This window comes from Lethenteron reissneri, chromosome 40 (genome assembly GCF_015708825.2).
Source record: "Lethenteron reissneri isolate LAM-NWPU_2019-01 chromosome 40, ASM1570882v1, whole genome shotgun sequence".
In the NCBI taxonomy this organism is placed as follows: domain Eukaryota; kingdom Metazoa; phylum Chordata; class Hyperoartia; order Petromyzontiformes; family Petromyzontidae; genus Lethenteron; species Lethenteron reissneri.
In genome coordinates this window covers 7,717,080-7,737,573 of record NC_083818.1, presented here as the reverse complement: position 1 = coordinate 7,737,573, position 20,494 = coordinate 7,717,080, and the positions used below count along the sequence as shown (strand labels likewise).

The 20,494-nt window shown below is 43.6% G+C and overlaps 2 protein-coding genes across 3 annotated transcripts in view; both read left to right on the top strand.

Moving 5' to 3' along the window:
* The window catches only part of IFT140 (intraflagellar transport 140), a 52,028-nt gene extending 39,214 nt beyond the window's left edge, over window positions 1-12,814 (top strand). Inside the window, 6 exon segments of the mRNA XM_061568230.1 lie at window positions 1,004-1,186; window positions 4,014-4,220; window positions 5,514-5,726; window positions 6,461-6,627; window positions 10,803-10,944; window positions 11,742-12,814. Coding sequence (XP_061424214.1) covers window positions 1,004-1,186; window positions 4,014-4,220; window positions 5,514-5,726; window positions 6,461-6,627; window positions 10,803-10,944; window positions 11,742-11,930 — 1,101 coding nt within the window. The 3' untranslated portion in view covers window positions 11,931-12,814.
* Window positions 12,815-13,246: 432 nt separating this feature from the next.
* The window catches only part of ANO7 (anoctamin 7), a 59,496-nt gene continuing 52,248 nt past the window's right edge, over window positions 13,247-20,494 (top strand). Inside the window, exon 1 of one of the 2 annotated variants that reach the window (XM_061568155.1) lies at window positions 13,247-13,701. In XM_061568155.1, coding sequence (XP_061424139.1) covers window positions 13,579-13,701 — 123 coding nt within the window. In that variant the 5' untranslated portion in view covers window positions 13,247-13,578. Of the gene's footprint in view, window positions 13,702-18,553; window positions 18,792-20,494 lie in introns of those variants that run through there. The other variant, XM_061568156.1, reaches the window with a different exon arrangement.

The following is a 20,494-nucleotide window of genomic DNA, read 5'->3' as shown; positions in this document are numbered from 1 at the left end:
CATCATGCATTTGCCATTATTTTCTAATGTTGGTCCTGATTATTTTTTGTGTCTGCAAAATGTGGTTATCCTTGCAATGATTTTTTCTAGACAGATGCAGGTGATATGAGAGTCGGCTGTACTGTATATTGAGCAATAACAAACAGACCCAATGCCGAGCGCGGCTCGTAAACGTTAAACCCTGAGGGTGACATTAAAGTTCCTATAAAGCCCATGGTATTGCTGATGCTCAGAAACATAGGTGGTGATGTCAGCAAGCTAAGAATGTATGAACATAACTTAACACCCTAGCAGATTAATAACCTTTTAAATTAAACTGAGTTATAATTCTGTATCTTAACATTCTTACCATAACTGATCATCTGTAGTCATTAGTTGTATAACAAATTGGCTCCTTAAATTTTGTTCACACAACATGAAAATGTACCATAAAATGTTATTTTATAATGGAAGATATGATAGAAAAATACTGCCATATTTTTTGGCCGACATGAAGGGAGTCATTGTCATGGGAAATGGATATTATTCCACGCTGCGCCTCCCAGCCTGCATTTTGCCCATTATACCTTTGTTTTAGGCCTGTCATGCTAAATCATTTAGAAGATTCAAGGAAAACCTTTAAGGGAGTGGTGCAGCAGTGTTATGAACCTGGTTACCTGGCCAAAATCCTGGTCATGGCTAACAACAGTGGCAAGCAATATCTGATCTGGTCTTGGGCCTCTCCCCTCCCCTTTCACCAACTCCTACTGACCAGAGTGGTGAAGTATGGTCAAACCAACTTCCCATGATGAACACAGTGTGGAGAGGCCTTCATCCAAAAGTTGATTGACAAATGGCTGTATATTATAATTTTCAAACCTATAATTTTTTATTGAATGTTTATGAACTTCACTGAAGCAATTTTTAAGATAGTAAGTTTAATGTATTACCCCGGTGACTGGGACAAAGCTATATGTTGTGCTTATTTTATGGAATGGTGAAAGTAAATCCCACTTTTCTGCAGGCTGGTCACTTCTCAAAGGCACTGGAGCTGGCATTTGCCACGCAACAGTTTGGTGCTTTGCAGCTGATTGCAGAGGAGTTGGATGAAAAGTCTGATCCAGCTCTGCTGGCCCGATGCTCCGACTTCTTTATCCAACATCAGCATTACAGCAAGGCTGTTGAACTTTTAGTGGCAGCCAAGAAGGTACTGCATTTTATTTTAATACATGCCACCTGAGATGTGTACTTAACGTAGTGTTTATGAATTTTGCTGCTTTGCTGTTTTAATTCTGCTATCCTCAGCATGACCATGGAGCAGATAATGAATAATCCAGGGTTATTAAAACTATGAGCCACAAGGCAAAAGCCTCCATGTAGGTTTCATCATTTGTACATTATATATTTCATACCTTTACATTCGCAATTTTCATGATTGGGTTACAGTGGCTTCAATGTCATTTGGGCAATATGAGTATCATAGATGATTTATGTTTTTTTATGGATTTTTGTTCAAATGTGAACAAAAGATCATTCTCCATTCCCCTTATTGTAAACCTCCTTGTTTCTGTATCTTTATAAAAAATAATAACGATGATGTAATTGACACAACTTACATAATCGGGTATAATTAGCAATTGTATTATAAAGGCAAGTTAAAAACACACCCTTTAATTATCTGGAAAGGTAGGGTACTGTCTAGTGGTGAAAATGTGTCCCTGTCCAGATATTTAACATCCTGACTTGATTTAAAAAAAAACATCAGCTTTCCAGGTATTGGAAAACAGTCTTGTTATGATGAAGAGTGGAGGTTGCTTTGGATTATTACCCCATATCCCAGCGAGGTGATGGCGATAAAGCCCAACCGGATTACATCCCACGGTGGTGCACTCCGCATTTACAAATCAGAATCTTTATTCTGAACTTATTCAAATGTGTGCACACTTGAGGGTGATTGAGCACACCACCCAGACATTCCCCCCGCAAAAGTGGCAACGGCCGAACATCTCACAATGTCCACCACCAGCGTGTGTCGGTGGACGTGTCTGTGCTGATCAATTACTGAACTCGGCTGCGCCTCCAGAACAGCCACCAGGATCACTGCCAACTCTGCACACACACACACAGGAAGCTGAACGATTACTGTGGGTTTGATACCTGCTGTGAGTGACATCTGTGTGTGACACCCGCTGCTTGTGTGTGTGCGTATGTGCTGGGGTACAGAATAAAGGTGTGTAATTAAACAATGTATTTAAAATGTTTGTTGTGAAGGATTGGAGCGATTTTATTGGAAAATTTATGAATTTTTCCATATGTTTCAATGTGTTTATTGATGCTGTGTGCTATTACATATGTTTCATAATGTTTTACTGTAGATAATAATTTTAGTAACTGTGGCTGTCTGAGCCCAACAAATGTTATTGACTTTGTTTTATAATTTAAAAAAATGGAGAACAAATTAGAGATTTTTTTTATCTTCACCTCCACCAATTCCTTGGGTGCCCTTCATATGGACATGGGGGAAGAAGAGGGTGGTATCATGGATTACCCAGTGAAATATGTACCGCACGAAGCATGGCATCTAATTAGATGTGTACCGATCTTTTAAACGCCACCGTGACACCACATTCTCTGCCAGTATACAAATTCCCCTTCTTTAGCTGCCCATTTCTACCATTTAACCCCAATAGGTATAGAAAATCCCATAGTACAGGGTGTTTCAAAAAGATGGACACAATTTCAAAGCAGTATATTTCACAATGGCAACATATTACAATTACACAAAAAGTTACAAACGGTTTAATGAGTTATCAAGTTTTACTAACCATTTTATAAATGCTCTATGTGCCCTCTACCTGCTGTACGGACAACATCGAAACGATAGTTGAATTTGTCCCAAATGCCTCTCAAAGTGTCTTCTCCCACTGAAGTCACCGCTGCCGTGATTCTGTTTTTGAGGTCATCCAGATTAGTCGCTAATGGTGGCACAAAAACACGGTCTTTGACGTATCCCCACAATAAAAAGTCGCAGGGTGTGATGTCTGGGAATCTTTGGGGCCAAGATTGTAGCGCCAAGTCTTGGGGTCCCATGCGACCTATCCAACGTTGAGGTAGTGTGTCTTACGAATGACTGAGGCTAGGGGCTGTTTGTGTGCTGGGAGAGGCATCTAGCGGTAATCATTTGCAACTCTATGCCCCGCCCTTTCAAGTGGTAAGAGTTTCATTCATGGGCGGTTCGTGGTTGCAGAGATAAAGCGATTTCAAATCGGGTCCATCTTTTGAAACACCCTGTATTGTGATGTATGTTGATTTACTGTGAAACTTGCCATTTGACAACATTCATCGGAATTATTTAAAAGCATTGGAAAATGTTTTAACTACAATTTTTAAAGTAGGGTTCTTTTGTTGTCACCTTACATTTTAGGCTTCGATAAAGCATACGGTACTTTGTCATTTTTGGCAAAATACTATAAATGTAGGCAGCGATATGAAGGTTTGTCTCAAAATATGCCCCCGATCCTGTCAGACATCAGAAGATTCGCAGGATTAAGCCTCGATAGCACTTTGATAGGTGACCACATTAATTTAAACGGGTGTTGTAAGCAGTAGAGGGCAGTGCAGCAAAATATGTATTTGTTCAGTACTGCCCTCACCTTTGACCTGCAATGAATGTAAGTGGATTAACAAATAGGCTGGTCATGTGCAAGCACAATCACACTATATTACATACATTTCTAAAAAAAGTTTTGCTGGCTGGTTGGCTGGCACGTGGGCGGGCGGGCGGGCAAGTGCGCGTGGTGGTAACGGCATCACACACATCCGTGAGATGAAGTTACCCACATCCCGCAGCGTTGAGCCATGTTCGTCCGTTGTGCTGACATCACACCTCCCCCTCCACCCACCTCTCCAACCCAGCCATGTACCCCGCATTAATGGACAGGAAGTGCTAGTTATATTGAAAAAAATGTGACCTTATTTCTAAGCTGTGAGATATTAAATATGAGCCTCATATTGAGGGTGTCTTTTATTCTCAGTTCCACGAGGCACTGAAGTTGTGTCTACAACACGACTTGATGATTACTGAGGAACTTGCAGAGAAGATGACTCTTCCCAAAGACTCCAAACAATACCAGGATGATATCCGGCGTGAAATTCTGGAAAGCATTGCTGACTGCTGCATGCGGCAGGGCAATTACCATCTGGCAACTAAGAAATACACACAAGCCGGAAACAAGATCAAGGCAAGTCCGACTACGAGCCACTCGACGATAGACAGAGTGCTTACATTGTGGTTGTGCTGAGCTCTCCACACTATTAAGCAATTTACTTGTTTTTATTGACTGAAAAGCTTTCAGAGCAAGCTTCAAATATTACCAAATGTTTACCACTTTCACTGTCAAGAAACGGTAGTCATCACAGAAATCCCTTGCTCATATCAAACTACGTTGTTTGACCATGTCTACGTTGCAAGTGCATTGTGACCTTATTAAAAGTATATAGATGTAGGGGTGTTAAAGAGAGGGCCCGTTATGCATGGCAGCCTATGGAAAACAAACACAGTGGGCGGGGCTACGTAAGTGCACGAGGAGGTGCCCTCTACGACGTCCGAGCCAGACACCCTGGGGGGGGCTGGTTCGAACGTTATGATCCCCCGGGGCCCCACCCCTCAGGGAGGGGTTGGGTATAAAAGGGGATGTTCAAAGGGCTCGAGTCAGTTATGTTTTAAGCTAAAGGAAGAAGACTGAAGACGTCTTAGATAGAGCCCTGGACTCCCCTAGTTCGATGTCCTTTTCAGGGCCGGACAGGACTGAGCCAGCGGCGTGGTCCCGAAAGCCAGAGCCGGTGCTCTTGTAAGAGCTGGTCTGGAACTCCGGGTACCGGGCCCGACTTACCAGTGTCGGGCCAGATAGCCTCCCCTAGCCCAGTAGTGGAGGACTCGGGGCTAGGACAGAGCTAGCTAGGGGTGTATTCCAAGTTATACGGGTGAGGGGGCCGATACCCCCTCGAGTGTTATATGCCCACTGTCGTATTGTGAAATAAATATACGTGTGCCTCAACCTCGGCGTCAAGCGTCTTCACCGGTACTTCATAGATATAAGAGGTGAAAGTTCAACTCTGCAATTTCATTCTCATGCCAACACTGGCAGAAGAACTTGCACTCAATGGAGTTCTAGAGATTCCCTCTGAGAGGGTTATTGGCCTACTCTTCTCACGCTGGTCAGATCTCTTAGAAGAGATGGGTGTACAGCACACTTTACCCCACCACGCACTTTACCCCACCATACACAGCATACCGATCGACTGGTGTGCCCACTTATACTGCTGGGTGGACATCGATGATGGAATAAAATTTGTAAAAAACGTGTCCATTGTTTCAAACACTGTATAGAAAGAGCCGATTGAACTGGCAATCTCTGGATTGCAAGTCCAGTTGTGTTAACCGTTTACCTCTGACTATAATGGAATGTTTATACTATTATTGTGGCTAGTACGGATGTTGTGTAAATTTGTTTTACATTCTGCTGTTTCTGCAGGCGATGAGGGCCTTGCTGAAATCTGGGGACACGGAAAAAATCATCTTCTTTGCCGGTGTTTCTAAGCAGAAGGAAATATACATAATGGCAGCAAACTACTTACAGTCCCTAGACTGGCAGAAGGATCCTGAGATTATGAAAAATATTATCAGTTTTTACACAAAAGGAAGAGCCTTGGACCTACTGGCTGGATTTTATGATGCTTGTGCACAGGTACAATGTGGTTTTTAAAAATATATTTATACCATGACAAGGGGTAGACATGCACTCGTACACTTATGTATGCACACCCACATATGCACATTAAAAAGTTGAAGTTTAGAACATCTGACTCACTGGGAACAAATCCGGTGTTATTGAATTTTCTTGACGACATGGAGAGAATGCTTTTGGGGTTTAGCCGCGTGGAAATTATACGTCTGTTGTCAAATTGGTTTTAAATTACCTTTGTGTCAGTGCTCATCCATGTTAAGCCCAATGCATGTGATGGGCATTTGGTTTGATATTACCCCTTATTTATTTAAATTAATATTTAGCGAGCCCTTATTAAAATGTATTTCGTATGCGTGTCGCAATTACAGCCCTTTTTCAATCAACAGCTGGATGAACGTCTCCCCATGCTGTGTGGGTCGTGGGGTTTATTTGACCGTGCTTTTTCACACCGGTCATTGCGGGCCAATGGAGGTGTAAATCAAGAGACGTGGGAACATAAGAGCGCAGTATAACAATATATGTTGCCTCGCCACCCATTGCTGCCCACCACATAGCCCCTGTTGTACGTGGTGATCACGCATCCAGACACTATCCTCAACCATCGTTAGCTTCAAAGGTCTGACAAGGTTGGGTGCATTCTAGATGACTTGGTCATAATGTATTTCAGCATGCATAAAATATCCTTGACTGGGCACGAACAAACCCTTTTTGTTTATACATCTGTGTATGTACAGGTGGAAATTGATGAGTATCAGAATTATGAAAAGGCCCTAGGAGCTCTGACTGAAGGATACAAGTGCATGAGTAAAGCCAAGGTGCGCAGCAGTGAAGAGCAACAAGAGAAGCTGTCCCTCATTCAGAACAAAATTAACTTGGTGAAAAAGTTTGTTCACGTTCGACGGTATGTACAATTCTGCTTGCTCTGACACCGCTCTTTCAAAAATGTCCCCACCTGATGACGGACGCTTGTGTTGCGCCCGAAACGTCGCGATTTAATTTAGTTCTTTTCATCGTTATTTTTATTGTCACCTACGTGACTTTACCCAAAGACCCAAAGAGTATATAGAAAGAGTTTAAGATAACCATATCAGCACTTTTGTATTTACTCAAGGTTACTGGATTTAAAACCGTTATAGATAAGTGGAATGGGGTGGAGGAGGAGGGAGAGCTTGTGGAAGAGTACAAAAGAGCGGGGAGAGTAAGGAAAGTGGGAGTAGGTGGAACCAGAGTGAAAGGGATGAACCAGAGTGAATGAGATGAGCGAGAGTGAGAGGGATGAACCAGAGTGAATAGATTTGTGTGCCCTACAGTTTGCTATTTTAACAAATAAGTTGCCGATGGCTTTTTGGAACATTACAAAGGGCAATGAATGTGTATGCTTACAAAAATGTACTTATCAAGCTACTCGGGTCCTCCAGGCATAAATAAGCGTGTATCTTGAAAGGTCTGATCATGCACCGGGCATGCTGTGCACAGCTGCTTTTTGCCATCGTACGAATGTGAAGATGATGAAATGAAGTGGGAGTACAGAATGTGCGTTGGTGACATTCTGCAGTAAAAAAAAAACTAATTTAAAACGTTTCTAAAACTTTGAAAAAATTATTCACGTCGAGTAATGCATTGCCTTTCCAGTTTTCCTTTGACAACAAATATATATACGCAAACATGTTGAAAATGATCAAAGGTCCCTTCAATACGTATAATTTATCATTAAAAAAAGGACAGACTAATTTCCTTACCAACATAACCCCGGCACATGGACCCACTCGCCTAATCTCTTATCTATATATATAAAATCTTTCATGTCTGTCTGTCTGTGTGTGTGTATTTCGGCCCATACGCACTTTCATTGGACGGCGGTTGCCCCTGGCAACGGCTAGCCACGCCTTCGCCGCTTTCATTGGACGGCGGTTGCCCCTGGCAACGAGTAGCAACTTTTCTCCGAGGGGTGGACGCCATTTTTTATAGCGCGGGGGGGGGGGGGGGGACCGGCACCCGTACCCAGCGTTCGCCGGGTGGGAAAATCAGGCAAGGCGGGAGGCTCTGCACGGTGCTAGGCCTCGACACCCAACACGCCACTCTGAGGTAAATTCATACAAATTTCACGTCCTCTACAGAGTGGCGAGGGAGGCAGAGTGGCGAGGGAGGGACTCAGCCTCAAAACGAGTAACTGGTGTGGCGTATTGACATCGCCACTGGGGAGACAAAGGCGGCCGGGCGTGGTGGATACAAGTCCCGGGCAAAGCCGGGTCATGACTATGTGTGTATGTGTTTATGTGTATGTCTGTGTGTCTGTATGTATGTATGTGTCTGTATGTGTTTGTGTGTATGTATGTGTGTGTCTGTATGTATGTGTGTGTGTATTGTGTATGTGTTTGTGTGTATGTATGTGTGTGTTTGTATGTATGTGTATGTCTGTGTGTATGCGTGTGTGTATGTGTTTGTGTGTATGTGCGTGTATGTATGTGTGTGTATGTCTGCAGCAAGCGCGTGTATGTTTACCTATGGACGCGCGCGCGTGTGTTGTGTAGGGGGAACGGTAGTGTAGTGCTTAGCGTGCTGCCTGTGTCTGTGTGTGTGTGTCTGTGTGTGTGTGTCTGTGTGTGTGTGTCTGTGTGTGTGTCTGTGTGTGTGCGCGTGTGTTGTGTAGGGGGAACGGTAGTGTAGTGCTTAGCGTGCTGCCTGTGTCTGTGTGTCTGTGTGTGTGTGTCTGTGTGTGTCTGTCTGTGTGTCTGTGTGTGTGTGTCTGTGTGTGTGTCTGTGTGTGTGCGCGTGTGTTGTGTAGGGGGAACGGTAGTGTAGTGCTTAGCGTGCTGCCTGTGTGTGTGTGTGTGTCTGTGTGTGTGTCTGTGTGTGTGCGTGTGTGGTGTGTGGGGAGCGGTAGTGTAGTGGTTAGCGTGCTGTCTGTGTGTCTGTGTGTGTGTGTCTGTCTGTGTGTCTGTGTGTGTCTGTGTGTGTGTCTGTGTGTGTGCGCGTGTGTTGTGTAGGGGGAACGGTAGTGTAGTGCTTAGCGTGTGTCTGTGTGTGTGTGTCTGTGTGTGTGCGTGTGTGGTGTGTAGGGGGAACGGTAGTGTAGTGCTTAGCGTGCTGCCTGTGTCTGTGTGTGTGTGTCTGTGTGTGTGTCTGTGTGTGTGCGTGTGTGGTGTGTGGGGAGCGGTAGTGTAGTGGTTAGCGTGCTGTCTGTGTGTCTGTGTGTGTGTGTCTGTGTGTCTGTGTGTGTGTGTCTGTGTGTGTGTCTGTGTGTGTGTGCGTGTGTGGTGTGTGGGGAGCGGTAGTGTAGTGGTTAGCGTGCTGTCTGTGTGTCTGTCTGTGTCTGTCTGTGTGTGTCTGCGTGTGTCTGTGTGTGTGTCTGTGCGTCTGTGTGTGTGAGGAGCGGTGGGTGTAGTGGTTAACGCTACGCTGCGCTACCAACCCGGCGAACCAAGTTCGATTCCCGCTCATGGCCACCACCGGTCAAGATTATTTGAACCTCCCATAGGTCGACTCAGCCTCAAACGAGTAACTGGTGTGGCGTATTAACATCGCCACTGGGGAGACAAAGGCGGCCGGCCGTGGTGGATACAAGTCCCGGGCGAAGCCGGGTAGTACAGCTAGTATATTTGTAAAGATACACAATGAATCCTGGGTGCTTCCGGTGGTGCTGTTCCTGTCGTGTAACACATCATACGTGAGACGTGACACAATATGGACATCACATCTTTATCGCAGTGATTCCTGCTAAAAAAAACACGTTCGTGATTTAAGGCACCCCATTTATCTGCAACTGATGTCGCCAGGGCACGGGAGGCTATCTCACCGAATTTCCCGTGTGTGTGTGTGTGTCTGACTGTGTGAGAGAATTGAAATGAACCTGAATATCTCCTTTTGATATGTGGTATCAGATTGTGGGGAGACCCATACTTTCTGGTATGGCACACTCGATGTTTGACAGAATGTCACACTATGTCACACTTCAGTTTATCAATTCGTGTTCCAGAGATTCATCAGAGATTAATTTGCAATCCAAACGGCATGTGAGCAGTGCTCACATATCCTTTGGATTGCACTCTTATGCTCACATGCCCCTACAGTCCATCTCTTACTGCTCACATGTCCTTTAGATTGCCCTTCTCATGCTCACATATCCTTTGGATTGCACTCTCATGCTCACATATCCTTTAGATTGCACTCTCATGCTCACATGCCCTACATGCCATCTCTCACAATCGCTGGCCCCACCCTCTTGTCCCATGCGGCAACCCCCCCTCCCTTTCTCCCCACCCCCAGTCTGATTCTCTCACCTGAAGACGGTCGCTTGTTGTTGCGATCGAAACGTCGTGATCGATTATTTTTTCTACCTACGTGACTTTACCGAAAGAACCAAAGAGTATAACAATTTATTTTAAAGGAGCTTTTTTGATGAGTAACTTTAATGGGAAGATACAATGAAGGATGATCTGGAGAGCATTTGAGGCAAGAGGTTTAAGCGGGATATGTAGGGATCAAAATGATTTATTTTTCTTAAATGTACTCCCACAATACTTCCAGTGGATGGACTAATTGTTGAGACTATAATATATGGAAAGTGGTTTTTTTTCAGAATATTGACAAAATGTGTGTCATCAACTACTAAGGAAAGCAAGTCAATAGTTTTTTTTAATTTCAAATGATTACTTTGGCTTCTTTATCCTGAAAGCCTCACTGAGTCTGAAGACTCTTTTTCAGCAGGATCCTGCCAAGTTTTCGCTGCTCTGTGTAATACCAGTTGAGTAATTGTGTAGGTAACATTTCAGCTTTGAGATGCTTCAACACCAGTTACATTGTGAGGAAATCCATGCAGAAGAGAACATGCAAACTCCACGCAGAAAGGCACCTGAGTCAGCAATAGATCGCAGGCCCTTATCGCTGTGAGGCACAAGTGTTCCAACCTACTGCCCCAAATACCTCCACTTCCATTTTTACAAACCATCGTAACCTCCAATTCGAGATGCGTCGTTGCACGTATACATTTTAAGTGTAGTATTGCACCACATTGTGTTGAGGTCACGTGGAGGCATCGTGGCCATATGCTTAAGTGAATGTGTTACTTTTTTGCAGTGTGTATCAGGAAGACGCACCGGAAGCCATGAAATTGTGCGAGGTGCTGGTTGAGGAGCCCGACTTGGATCAGGCCGTGCGCTTGGGTGATGTGTACGGCATGATGATAGAGCACTACGCACGCCAAGAGAATTACCAAACGGTAAACGGAACGCCTCGCACGCGCACAGTTACAGAGCGTGTGATATTGAGATGACAATGGGACATGTCAGTCTTTCATAGTAAAAAAAAAAGGAAAAAAGCTAGATAGAAGTTCAGGACATTCTCATTAAAATTGTGCAAATGTTATCCTTGGATTATTGTATGCTGCTTCACAATGGGAAGTGAATAATGCGATTTTTATATATATAAGAGCACTCACCTCTGAGTCATTCTATGTTGAAGCTATTGTAGGCACGTATGTAAATTTTGTCATTAGATTGCCTATTTCATCCTGTCTGGTGCAATTAGATTTTTTTCTATTACCTAAATTATTAGATAGTTAGGATTCGTTTTGTGCTCATTTTAATGTTGTATTGGAGTTACAAAAATCATTAAGTATATAACAGATGCATTTCTATGCAAAAAGAGGCAATACTATTTAATGCATAACAATGGGTTTATTTCATCTCCTGGTTAAATAAATGGTACGACAACAAAATCGATTTGCCTTGTGTCCACGTTCATATATCATGAATATGAAACTAATTAATTGCGTCACAAAATTTACTTAATGTGCAGTGAACGTACAACAATCGCTTAGCTTCATAAAAATGTCACGCATTTTTACAGTTGTTCAATTCGTGCATTAAGCGTACCTATCATCGCCTACGATTATGAAACGCATTTACGTACGCGTAACAGACTAACAAAAACAAAAAGCCTTGCTTCAACCATTTTTTTCGACCTCGGTGTGCCCGTATGTAATCTTGTGTGTGTGTTTTCTTGTTAACAACGCAGGCGTACCGTCTGATGGAAGCGCTGTCGAAGAAATGCACGGGCGTGAGCCTGCAGTACTTTGTGAATGCGCAGACGATCGAACGAGTACACCGTGCCCTCGGCCGTCCCATCAGACACTTGGCCGGCGCTCCCAAGCCCGACGAGGGCGAGGCAGATGCCGTGGACGAGGATGTGGAAGATGAAAGTTGAACGCGGTGAAGTTTAATGGCTGGCTACCACATTTCTATTATTACACTTATATATGTAGATAGACTTCCCTTTGCTCCCCCAGAAACATATGTACGATAGTACAGTATTGTCAGCAAAATATGGGGTTGTGTGTATGAAAACTAATCACTGAATAAATTACTATCTACGTCATTTTAATTATTTACACCATAAACGTATTAATCAAAGTTGCAGCCTCTTTGTTTTTGTGAAATTATCTTACGTAAGAAAATGTGTAATTTTAAAATTATTTTTGTATGATTTGTACAATGGATATACAGAACAAAATTACATAATGTTTAAAAATTCACGTGTACAAACTTAGATACTGTACATGTGTATGTTTAAACATTAGTTGGAAGGTATTGTACTCTGATATGCAATGTATTGACAATCCTGTAACAGGTAATCTTGGACCTGACACACAATTAAATCATCCACTTACTGTGCAAATAAAAAATATAAATCTTCATTTGTAGTTGCTGAAATGTAAATAAAAAAACCTATACAATTTTCTGTTGCGTTTTTCAATACAAACTAAAAACAATCGCAATTAAATAACATAAATTGTGCATGAATAACAGGACAACATGGGTAACAGAACCCTTGTGCTATTATAACAACTCCCATAAATTATTGGGGTTTTTTTATCCTTCGCTATGTTGCTGTTAACACATTGACATGTAGACATCTGTCTCATTGCAACCATACGCTATTTATTATTGGTGTTTAATGATTGACTAAACACAGCACAAGATGTGCCGTTAAATGCAGAAATTATGTTTCTCTGGAATGGATGTAAACTAATGTTATTGATTGGCATTTCTGTATATTAAAAGTTAAAATAAATATGTCAATGTATTTTATACTGGTCTATGTCCGTAAGTCATGTATTCACCCAAGATGGTAAGGAAAATGGTGAAGTTCAAGGTATGGGTAGTTGGGTGGGAGGTATGTATATGTATACAATGCTATACTGTGCATGTTTGCACACTTGTAGTTTTAAATCCCATTACAGACTGCAAGGCTGCACCACAGCTGTTCTGACCATCCTTTGATTGAACATTTTTTTACTGACCCAATATAAAGCATACTTTTTACAAGGTCTTCAGGAGAATGGACAGTACAAGCTAAGGTTTCAAGTTGGTTTGGAGGTTTGTGTAGTCCTAAAATGCTCTACACGACTCGGCATTAAAAGTCCCACTTCGGTATGGCAAGGCTGTAGTCGTTCTCACCGTCCTGTCATCCAACAAAACACATCTGGATCACAGAACTTGTGCAATGAAGCACGTTCAGACTTCGTGGCTCCTTTTTGTAGAGGCATCATCAGCCGCTGCCCAGAAAGGCTGAGTGCTCACCCTCTTCTATTATTCACAAGCTCGCCTTGTTTAGTGCACATTGACCACAACAGCAATCGACAATATGTATTTCCCCGTAAACGCATTTCTCTGGTGCACTGGACTGGCCGCTATTCTGTTGACGGTCCGGATGTCCCCGTACTAGTATATTCATTCAGCTGCATGGAATCTTCTAAATCGGCGTGGGTACATCCGAGTCTCCTTGGGTTCGCATTTTATTTCCAATTGCACTCTCAAAGGTCTCCGTGTGGTTCTTGAATCGAGTGAGGGATATGCGACATGAAGATACCGGCGATGTGGATTTCATTGACACGCAATTGCTCATCCCATTTGGTGGCAGTGCGCGGTCTCCTTGCTCCGGCGAATCGTACGGGGCTGCATTACGCCACCGATACGTGAGTCTGCACAGTTTGCACGTTATCTCATTCTGCATAGAATTCACTTCAGTGTTATGCAAGGCCAAGTTAACTAGGGGGGCTTCAGGGGATGCAGCTCAGAGACTCGGATTTTGAGGAACCGTCAAAGAATAGATATAACTTAATGGTTGAAAATAATATAACTTCATAAATCCATAACATCACTCGTGTGTATTTCTGGCAGTTACATATCTGTAATTAAATTAGTTGTATTGGTTTTAAATGTGATTAGAATTGACACTTTGTAACACATTTACAAGCTAGGACTAATGTGACCACGGTGAATAACAGAGTGGTTCGGCATCTTGCATGGGTAGTGGTAAAACAGTCGAGGAAAGTAAGTGGCCCTGCTACCGTGTGGAGAGCAACAGCTGAACGAACATATGTAATTTCAGACACTACCATTTCAACAAATCTACTCTGTGTTTGATAGAATTTTGTATTTTATCATATCAAAGTGGGAATTGGCAGTGTTATATACTGACTTGTGAACAATTATGCATAATTGACGTATCTGATTTGGCTGCGTATAGAAAATAATTTTCAGGTAGAATATTATTTCATTTGAATGAATGTGTACCTTTAATATGTGAGAGCGTATTAGGACAGTATCCTTTGCATGAATGCAGGTAATAATACAAAACAAAATCACGTGTAAAAAGTAACATGGCAAAATGTCCACGAGCCAGGGAATCTATGGAGTGTTTAATATTGAAAAGTAAAATGCCAAAATAGCTCATTTAACATTAGGAAATGTACGTCACAATTAAATGTGAAAAGGAATGCGAATTAAAAATTGAAAATACTGATATGATAACAGTTATGATCAGGTCAGAACCTATCAATACCCAATGTATCACGTTGAAGGGAGATCTTAAGAAATATCTAAATGTGCAAAATTATTCAAGAAATGTCATAAGGAAACCGAGATCGATATCATACTCATAGATTACACGTTTAATATTTTTTTTTAAATCGTGCGATAGAACGCACAACCTACATGTGTGATGATTAGTTACGAGTGCTAATAGAGTAAAATAGTTTACATGTTTTTGTACATTTCTGCAATTGCAAATATTTTATACGTATACACCATCAACTTCAAAGTATGTTTTTGTTTCCCCAAATAGTATGTTTGAATCTCTCGACTTTCGGGCCTTTGAGATCACTCTTTCCCACTAGCAATTTATTCAACGCCACAAAAAACTGTTTCAAGTTGAGTCTCTTGGGCAAAACATGATCACTGGACAGGCTCGTGTTGTCACATGGCTAAGAGCTACGTTGGAGCCATATGAATCAGTAAAACAATATTCAAGAGTGTATGACAGCTGTGTCGATGTAAAAATCTAGCACCGTAAAGGGGCTGTAATGAGATGTTTAATCACGGGGAACATGACCGCTCGTGCCATGTGTTTTAATCTCAGACGTTGAAACAATTGCGTCCTCTCAGCAGTCTTGAAGCCAGCCAGTGACAGTTTGTCAGAGTTACCGCAGACTATTTCTGGACGGCAGAGGCAAGATCCCACCCACCTTTGAAACCGTGGGCCTCTCTTTAAGCTCACGACTGCTGCTTCAGCGAATAAAATAGCGGCACCAAGAGAAAAAACAAAAACGCAATCTGCTGATGTGTTGGTTTTTTTACATATATGTATAGAATCAGAAAAAAATTGCATTACCTTTCATTTGTTTCACTGACGTTCCTACACAGATATACGTATCTGGCATCTACACGTTTCGTGGCATTATTCTATATTTAGGCAATATTTCGCCGACTTGTGTTTAAGTGATCGTGATGGTTTAGATGGTATTCTACAATATTGGCTTAATCTGTATACAATGTTTCGTGTTACTGTACGGTAATGCTTTTAATTATGTATGATCCACGTACATCACAGCTGTAATAACATTGATCTGTGAAGTGTGTAAAGAAAACAATGCAGGCATGGCGCATTGACATGCCAAATATCTATGCATACCCAAGTAAGATTTGTGTTTAAAAATTCATTCCTAGGAATGCATTCAGTGAGTCGTATGACGTTTGCAGGATGGTGCTGCATTGAGATATTTAGCCAGTTCCATTACGGAGTATTTTGCAATGTTTTTAAATAATAATAACACGTAATAAGCATCCCCATTTATTGGGATAATTAGCCAATTCCATTTTATTGTTTGAAATCTGGGAAGAATTCGGAGAGAATATTGATGACATCCTAGAGGACAATCGTCATCCTTCTGCAGTACAATTGATCAATATCTTGTTTCAGTATCACGAGGCAATTGAATATGTGGCGATTAACATGAACAAATAATAATGAACCTTAATTCAGGAAATCCTCACCGACTCTTAAGCCTCTCTTCATGAGGTTTTTGCATTGTGATGCGTGACCAATCCCATTATCTAATCCGTGTTTGGTGTGTGAGCCGAAACCAGGGTACTTACCCGCAGAAACTCCACCAGCAATTTTTTTCTTGCTGTGGTTGTCGCACCTGATGAAGGTTGCTTGTGTTGCAATCGAAACGTCGTGATTTTTTTAATTTTTTTTCTAACTACGTGACTTTACCGAAAGAGCCAAAGAGTATGGATTCCTGCAGTCACGAAAGCTTCAAATCAAGAAAGATCCTCAGATTGGGTCAATGATCCCGTCTCCTGCAAGCTATCTCACAACTCCATTAACAGCAGAATCAGAATATGTATTTATACTGAAGGAATCAGATGAGCTACAAAGCTCTCTTCCACAAGCGTCCAGTAAGGGCGGATCAGAACGTTACAATGCAAAAAACACAGCACGGTTGGCTACGTACGGTGCGAAAGAAGTTCAACATACATACAAATTATTTTGTCAAGGCGCTCTTCGCCCCTCCATCCCAGCTTAAATAGTCGCTCCAAGCCTGGGGCGTGTCACCTGAGGACGGCTGCTTGCGTTGTGGCCGAAACGTCGTGAGAATTATTTTATTATGTTTTATTTTTATTATTTTATTATTTCCATTCTACGTGGCTTTACCGAAAGAACCAAGAAGATACATACTGTACATATGTATGAAAGCAAACCATAAGAAAAGTAAGAAAATCACACAAAAAATCTAACAAAACTAAACTGTATTTATTCAAACAGGTGAATACCACTGAGCTATTAACTTCTTTCATAGCAAGTCTGCTCGCCTCCAAACTCGAACGTGCCATGCGCACGCATTTGCAACGAGAAACAACTTCGTGGAAGCCCATACCTCCGTATGATATTTGACCATAATTCAGGGGACCCTCGTATCAATCCACCCTTGGAGAATGGGCCTCCCCACATCATTGTCGGTCATGAGGTTCGCTTAGTGAGGGTTGGTGAAGGGAGGAGAGGCGGTCGTATATTACTGACATTTAAAATATATTTCTATAAAACCAGCCCTCTGTAAATTCACCACGAGTTCATGGCCGTGTTGGTCACGGGTGTCATGGGATTTGTTTGAACATACTTCACCACGCTGGCGGAGTGCGGGTTTGACCACTCCATATATCACTCGCCACTGATGTTAGCCAAGGCCCGGCATCGAGCTAAGGTAGACCGGGGGTTGTCATGTGATGGCTCTAACAACCACGCAGCCACCACCTCCCAAAGATGTTGTAAAACATCTCCGTCAGTGCATTGCGACGGCCTGCAAAGCGATCATTTTACCAAGTGGGCGTTGTGTAACTGTCAATTAGGTGTATAATACAAGTCGGTAACACGCACACAAAGGCAACAATCGAAACCCTATTAACAAATTGTCATCAGGGTTGTAATTAGGACGGATAGAGTCAGCTTAATTGTGTGAGAGATCATTTGCTCTCCTATCGTTATGGGTTTTTTTCCCCACATGAAGCCAAACACCGATGAAATGAAATTGAGCAAACATTCCAGTGTATTTGTGTGTGTGTGTGTATATAGCGGGGTCCTCCTGAAAATGACTTGGGAGTCGTTGAGGCTTTCCTGGGTAAATCTATGCCATTATTAGTCATCATTAAAATTATGTATCATCCTGTAATGGTCCGTGTAGTGGTTAGCACACCGCGCTAAGAACCCGGCTTCAATTACTGGGCACGGCTAACATCAGTGGCGAGTGATATTCGAAACCTCGAACTTGTCCTGGGACCAGCGTGGTGAAGTATGGTCTAACAACCCCAATGACCAACACGACGTGAAGAGACCATCCAGTAGTCTACAGACAAACGCCTGTATGCATATACTACGTATCATTAATTATTATTAAAGATTAATGTCTCACACGATATTTTCCGACACTGAGAGGCTTGCTTGGAGTATTGATTATTGGCTTAAGGCACGAGCACGAGAGTACCAGTATACGCTATTCATAATAATCCTATATTACTGCATCATATATTCCTGTGATCCTATGAGCATGTTATCCGAATATAACGTACAATAAAGAAGAACACAAATACAAAACAAGCCAACATAATTCCCCCGCGAGAGCGTTCCAGACTGCTTCCGGCTGAAATTAATCCCGCATTGCCAGAAGTAACCCGTGAATTCCACAATCGCCCACGTATGTGCCCGGGACACGAGCTGCTCGTTTCTCCCAACCTCGTAAGACGGCTTGCCCGCGTTCCGCAGTGCGTCCTGCCAAATGATAACCTGCAACAGCAGCAGCAGCAAGCAGCCGTGAGTAACGCACGCTCTCGGTGGGCTTTTTGCGCATCGGGGTGGATGGAGTGGGTGGGTGGGTGGGTTGGTTAAAGGGATGGGGGTTGATCGGGTGCAGGAGGAGGAGGAAAGAGATGGGGATTGGGGTGGGTTATGTGTGTGCGAGTAGGTGGGCTCACTTGGAGATTCCGGCCGTAGTTACGCAAGCGAGCAGCGAGCAGCAGCAGCGACACGCGCACGCGCGCACATGCAAGGATCTGCGCACGTGTGTGAGCGTGCGTGCGTGTGTGAGAGCGTGCGTGCGCGCTGGGGGTTGTGCATGCGCGTCTGAATGAATATGCATCACCGACGGCGGTAACGGCGGCGGCCGAGATGCCTCAGCGCTGCCACAACATTCCTCCGCTGCTATTAAGGCCACCCTGCGCTCTGTAGTCGGTAAGCCGGGACGGGGAGGGCTTGCGATTGTGTTATGTGTGTGTTGGGAGGAGGGGGGGGTTCAACTAAGGGAGCGTTTACACGAAATCGAGACTGGCAGATTCTTAGCCCGCTCCCTCTCTCTCTCCTCTCCGCGATGATGCTTCGAGTGGTTTTTTTTTTTGCGCAGAGCCGCGCTCGTTAACTGCTGATCGGAGAAGGCAGCCTCCCTCCTCCGTCCATTCATCCCGCGAGCGCCGTTTTGGTTCGCTTTTGGCCGGCAGTCTGAACGCCCGGGCTGGCTAACTAGCTGGGCAGACACGGAGACACACACACACAGGGAGAGAGAGAGAGAGAGATACAACACGCAGATATGCGCTACCGGGCGGCGAATGCCTGCCGAAAAGTAAGTGCGTCCTCTGTTAATTTCGCTGTAACGTTAGCGGAGGGCTCGAGTTCTCCTGGCCCCCGATGCTTGCTGCTTACCGCTGCCGGGCTTTGAATTGCGAGCGGTGGGACAGCGGTTAGCGTAGCGTGGTTGAGCGCTGCGCTGCGAACCCGGTCGATTCACGCTCACGGCCACCACCACCGGGTGACGATTATCTGAACCGGTCCCTGGCCTCCCCTAGGTCGACTCGGCCTCAATTGGGTACCTGGTGCATGGCGTGTAGACGTCTCTACTCGGGAGACAAAGGCGGCCGGGCGTGGTGCTGGCCACCCACCGCCTCGTGTACCGTGCCGACCTTCATAGGTGCTACTCGCTAACAGCACTTGCCCCCGCAGTCTGTCAAGGCTATACGGGGGAATCTTTGTCTTTGTGGATGCGTGATACTGTGATAGCCTGCATAGACAGTTGGGGCAAGTGCTGTTCATAGCAGGATTATGCGGGGGTAGCTTTGTGGATGTGTGTGTCGGGTCTTTGTCTTTGTTTGAGGCTGCGTGTGTGTATATGATTTGTCTTTGCGTGGATATGTTAGAGGAAGTGTGTGCAGATGTTTGTGTGAAAATGTACGGCTCTGTGTGTGTGTCTGGATATGCGTGGGTATGTTTGGATGTGTATAATAATGTGTGTGTGTGGATATGTGTGATAATGTGTGGATACGTGAGAAAGTGAATATGTTTGGATTTGTTTTGGATTCGTGTAAGAATGTGTGTGTGGATATATTTGAGGATATAATTGTCGATGTGTATGTTAATGTGGACGTGTGTGTGTGGATACGTTTGAGTATATGCGTGTGGATGTGTGTGAGATTGTGTGGACGTGTGTGTGTGTGTGGATACGTTCAAGAATGTGTGCGTGGATGTGTGCGAGATTGTGTGGACGTTACTTTGTGTGTATGTGTGTCAGAATGTGTGGACACGTGTGAGAACGAAGCATGGTTGGCTACGTACGGCGCCAAAGAAGTTCAACATATGAACAGAATGCGTGTAAATGTGTATTTGTGTGTCTCTCGTTCTCTCGCGTCTTCTCAGCACATCTCGGTAAATTCCACAGAACGACGAAACGATACAGCTGTCGGGCTGTGACGGTTCCACCTAAAGACGGAAGCTTGTGTTGCCTCCGAAACGTCGTGATTTTTATTTTATTTTACTTTTATTAATTTTAATCTTTTTTTTACCTACGTGACTTTACCGAAAAAACCTAAGAATAAGCGCGATGTTGTTAACAGCCGGTGACCAAACCGCGGGTGTTCGCCCGATCCCATTTAATATCGGCGGCTAAG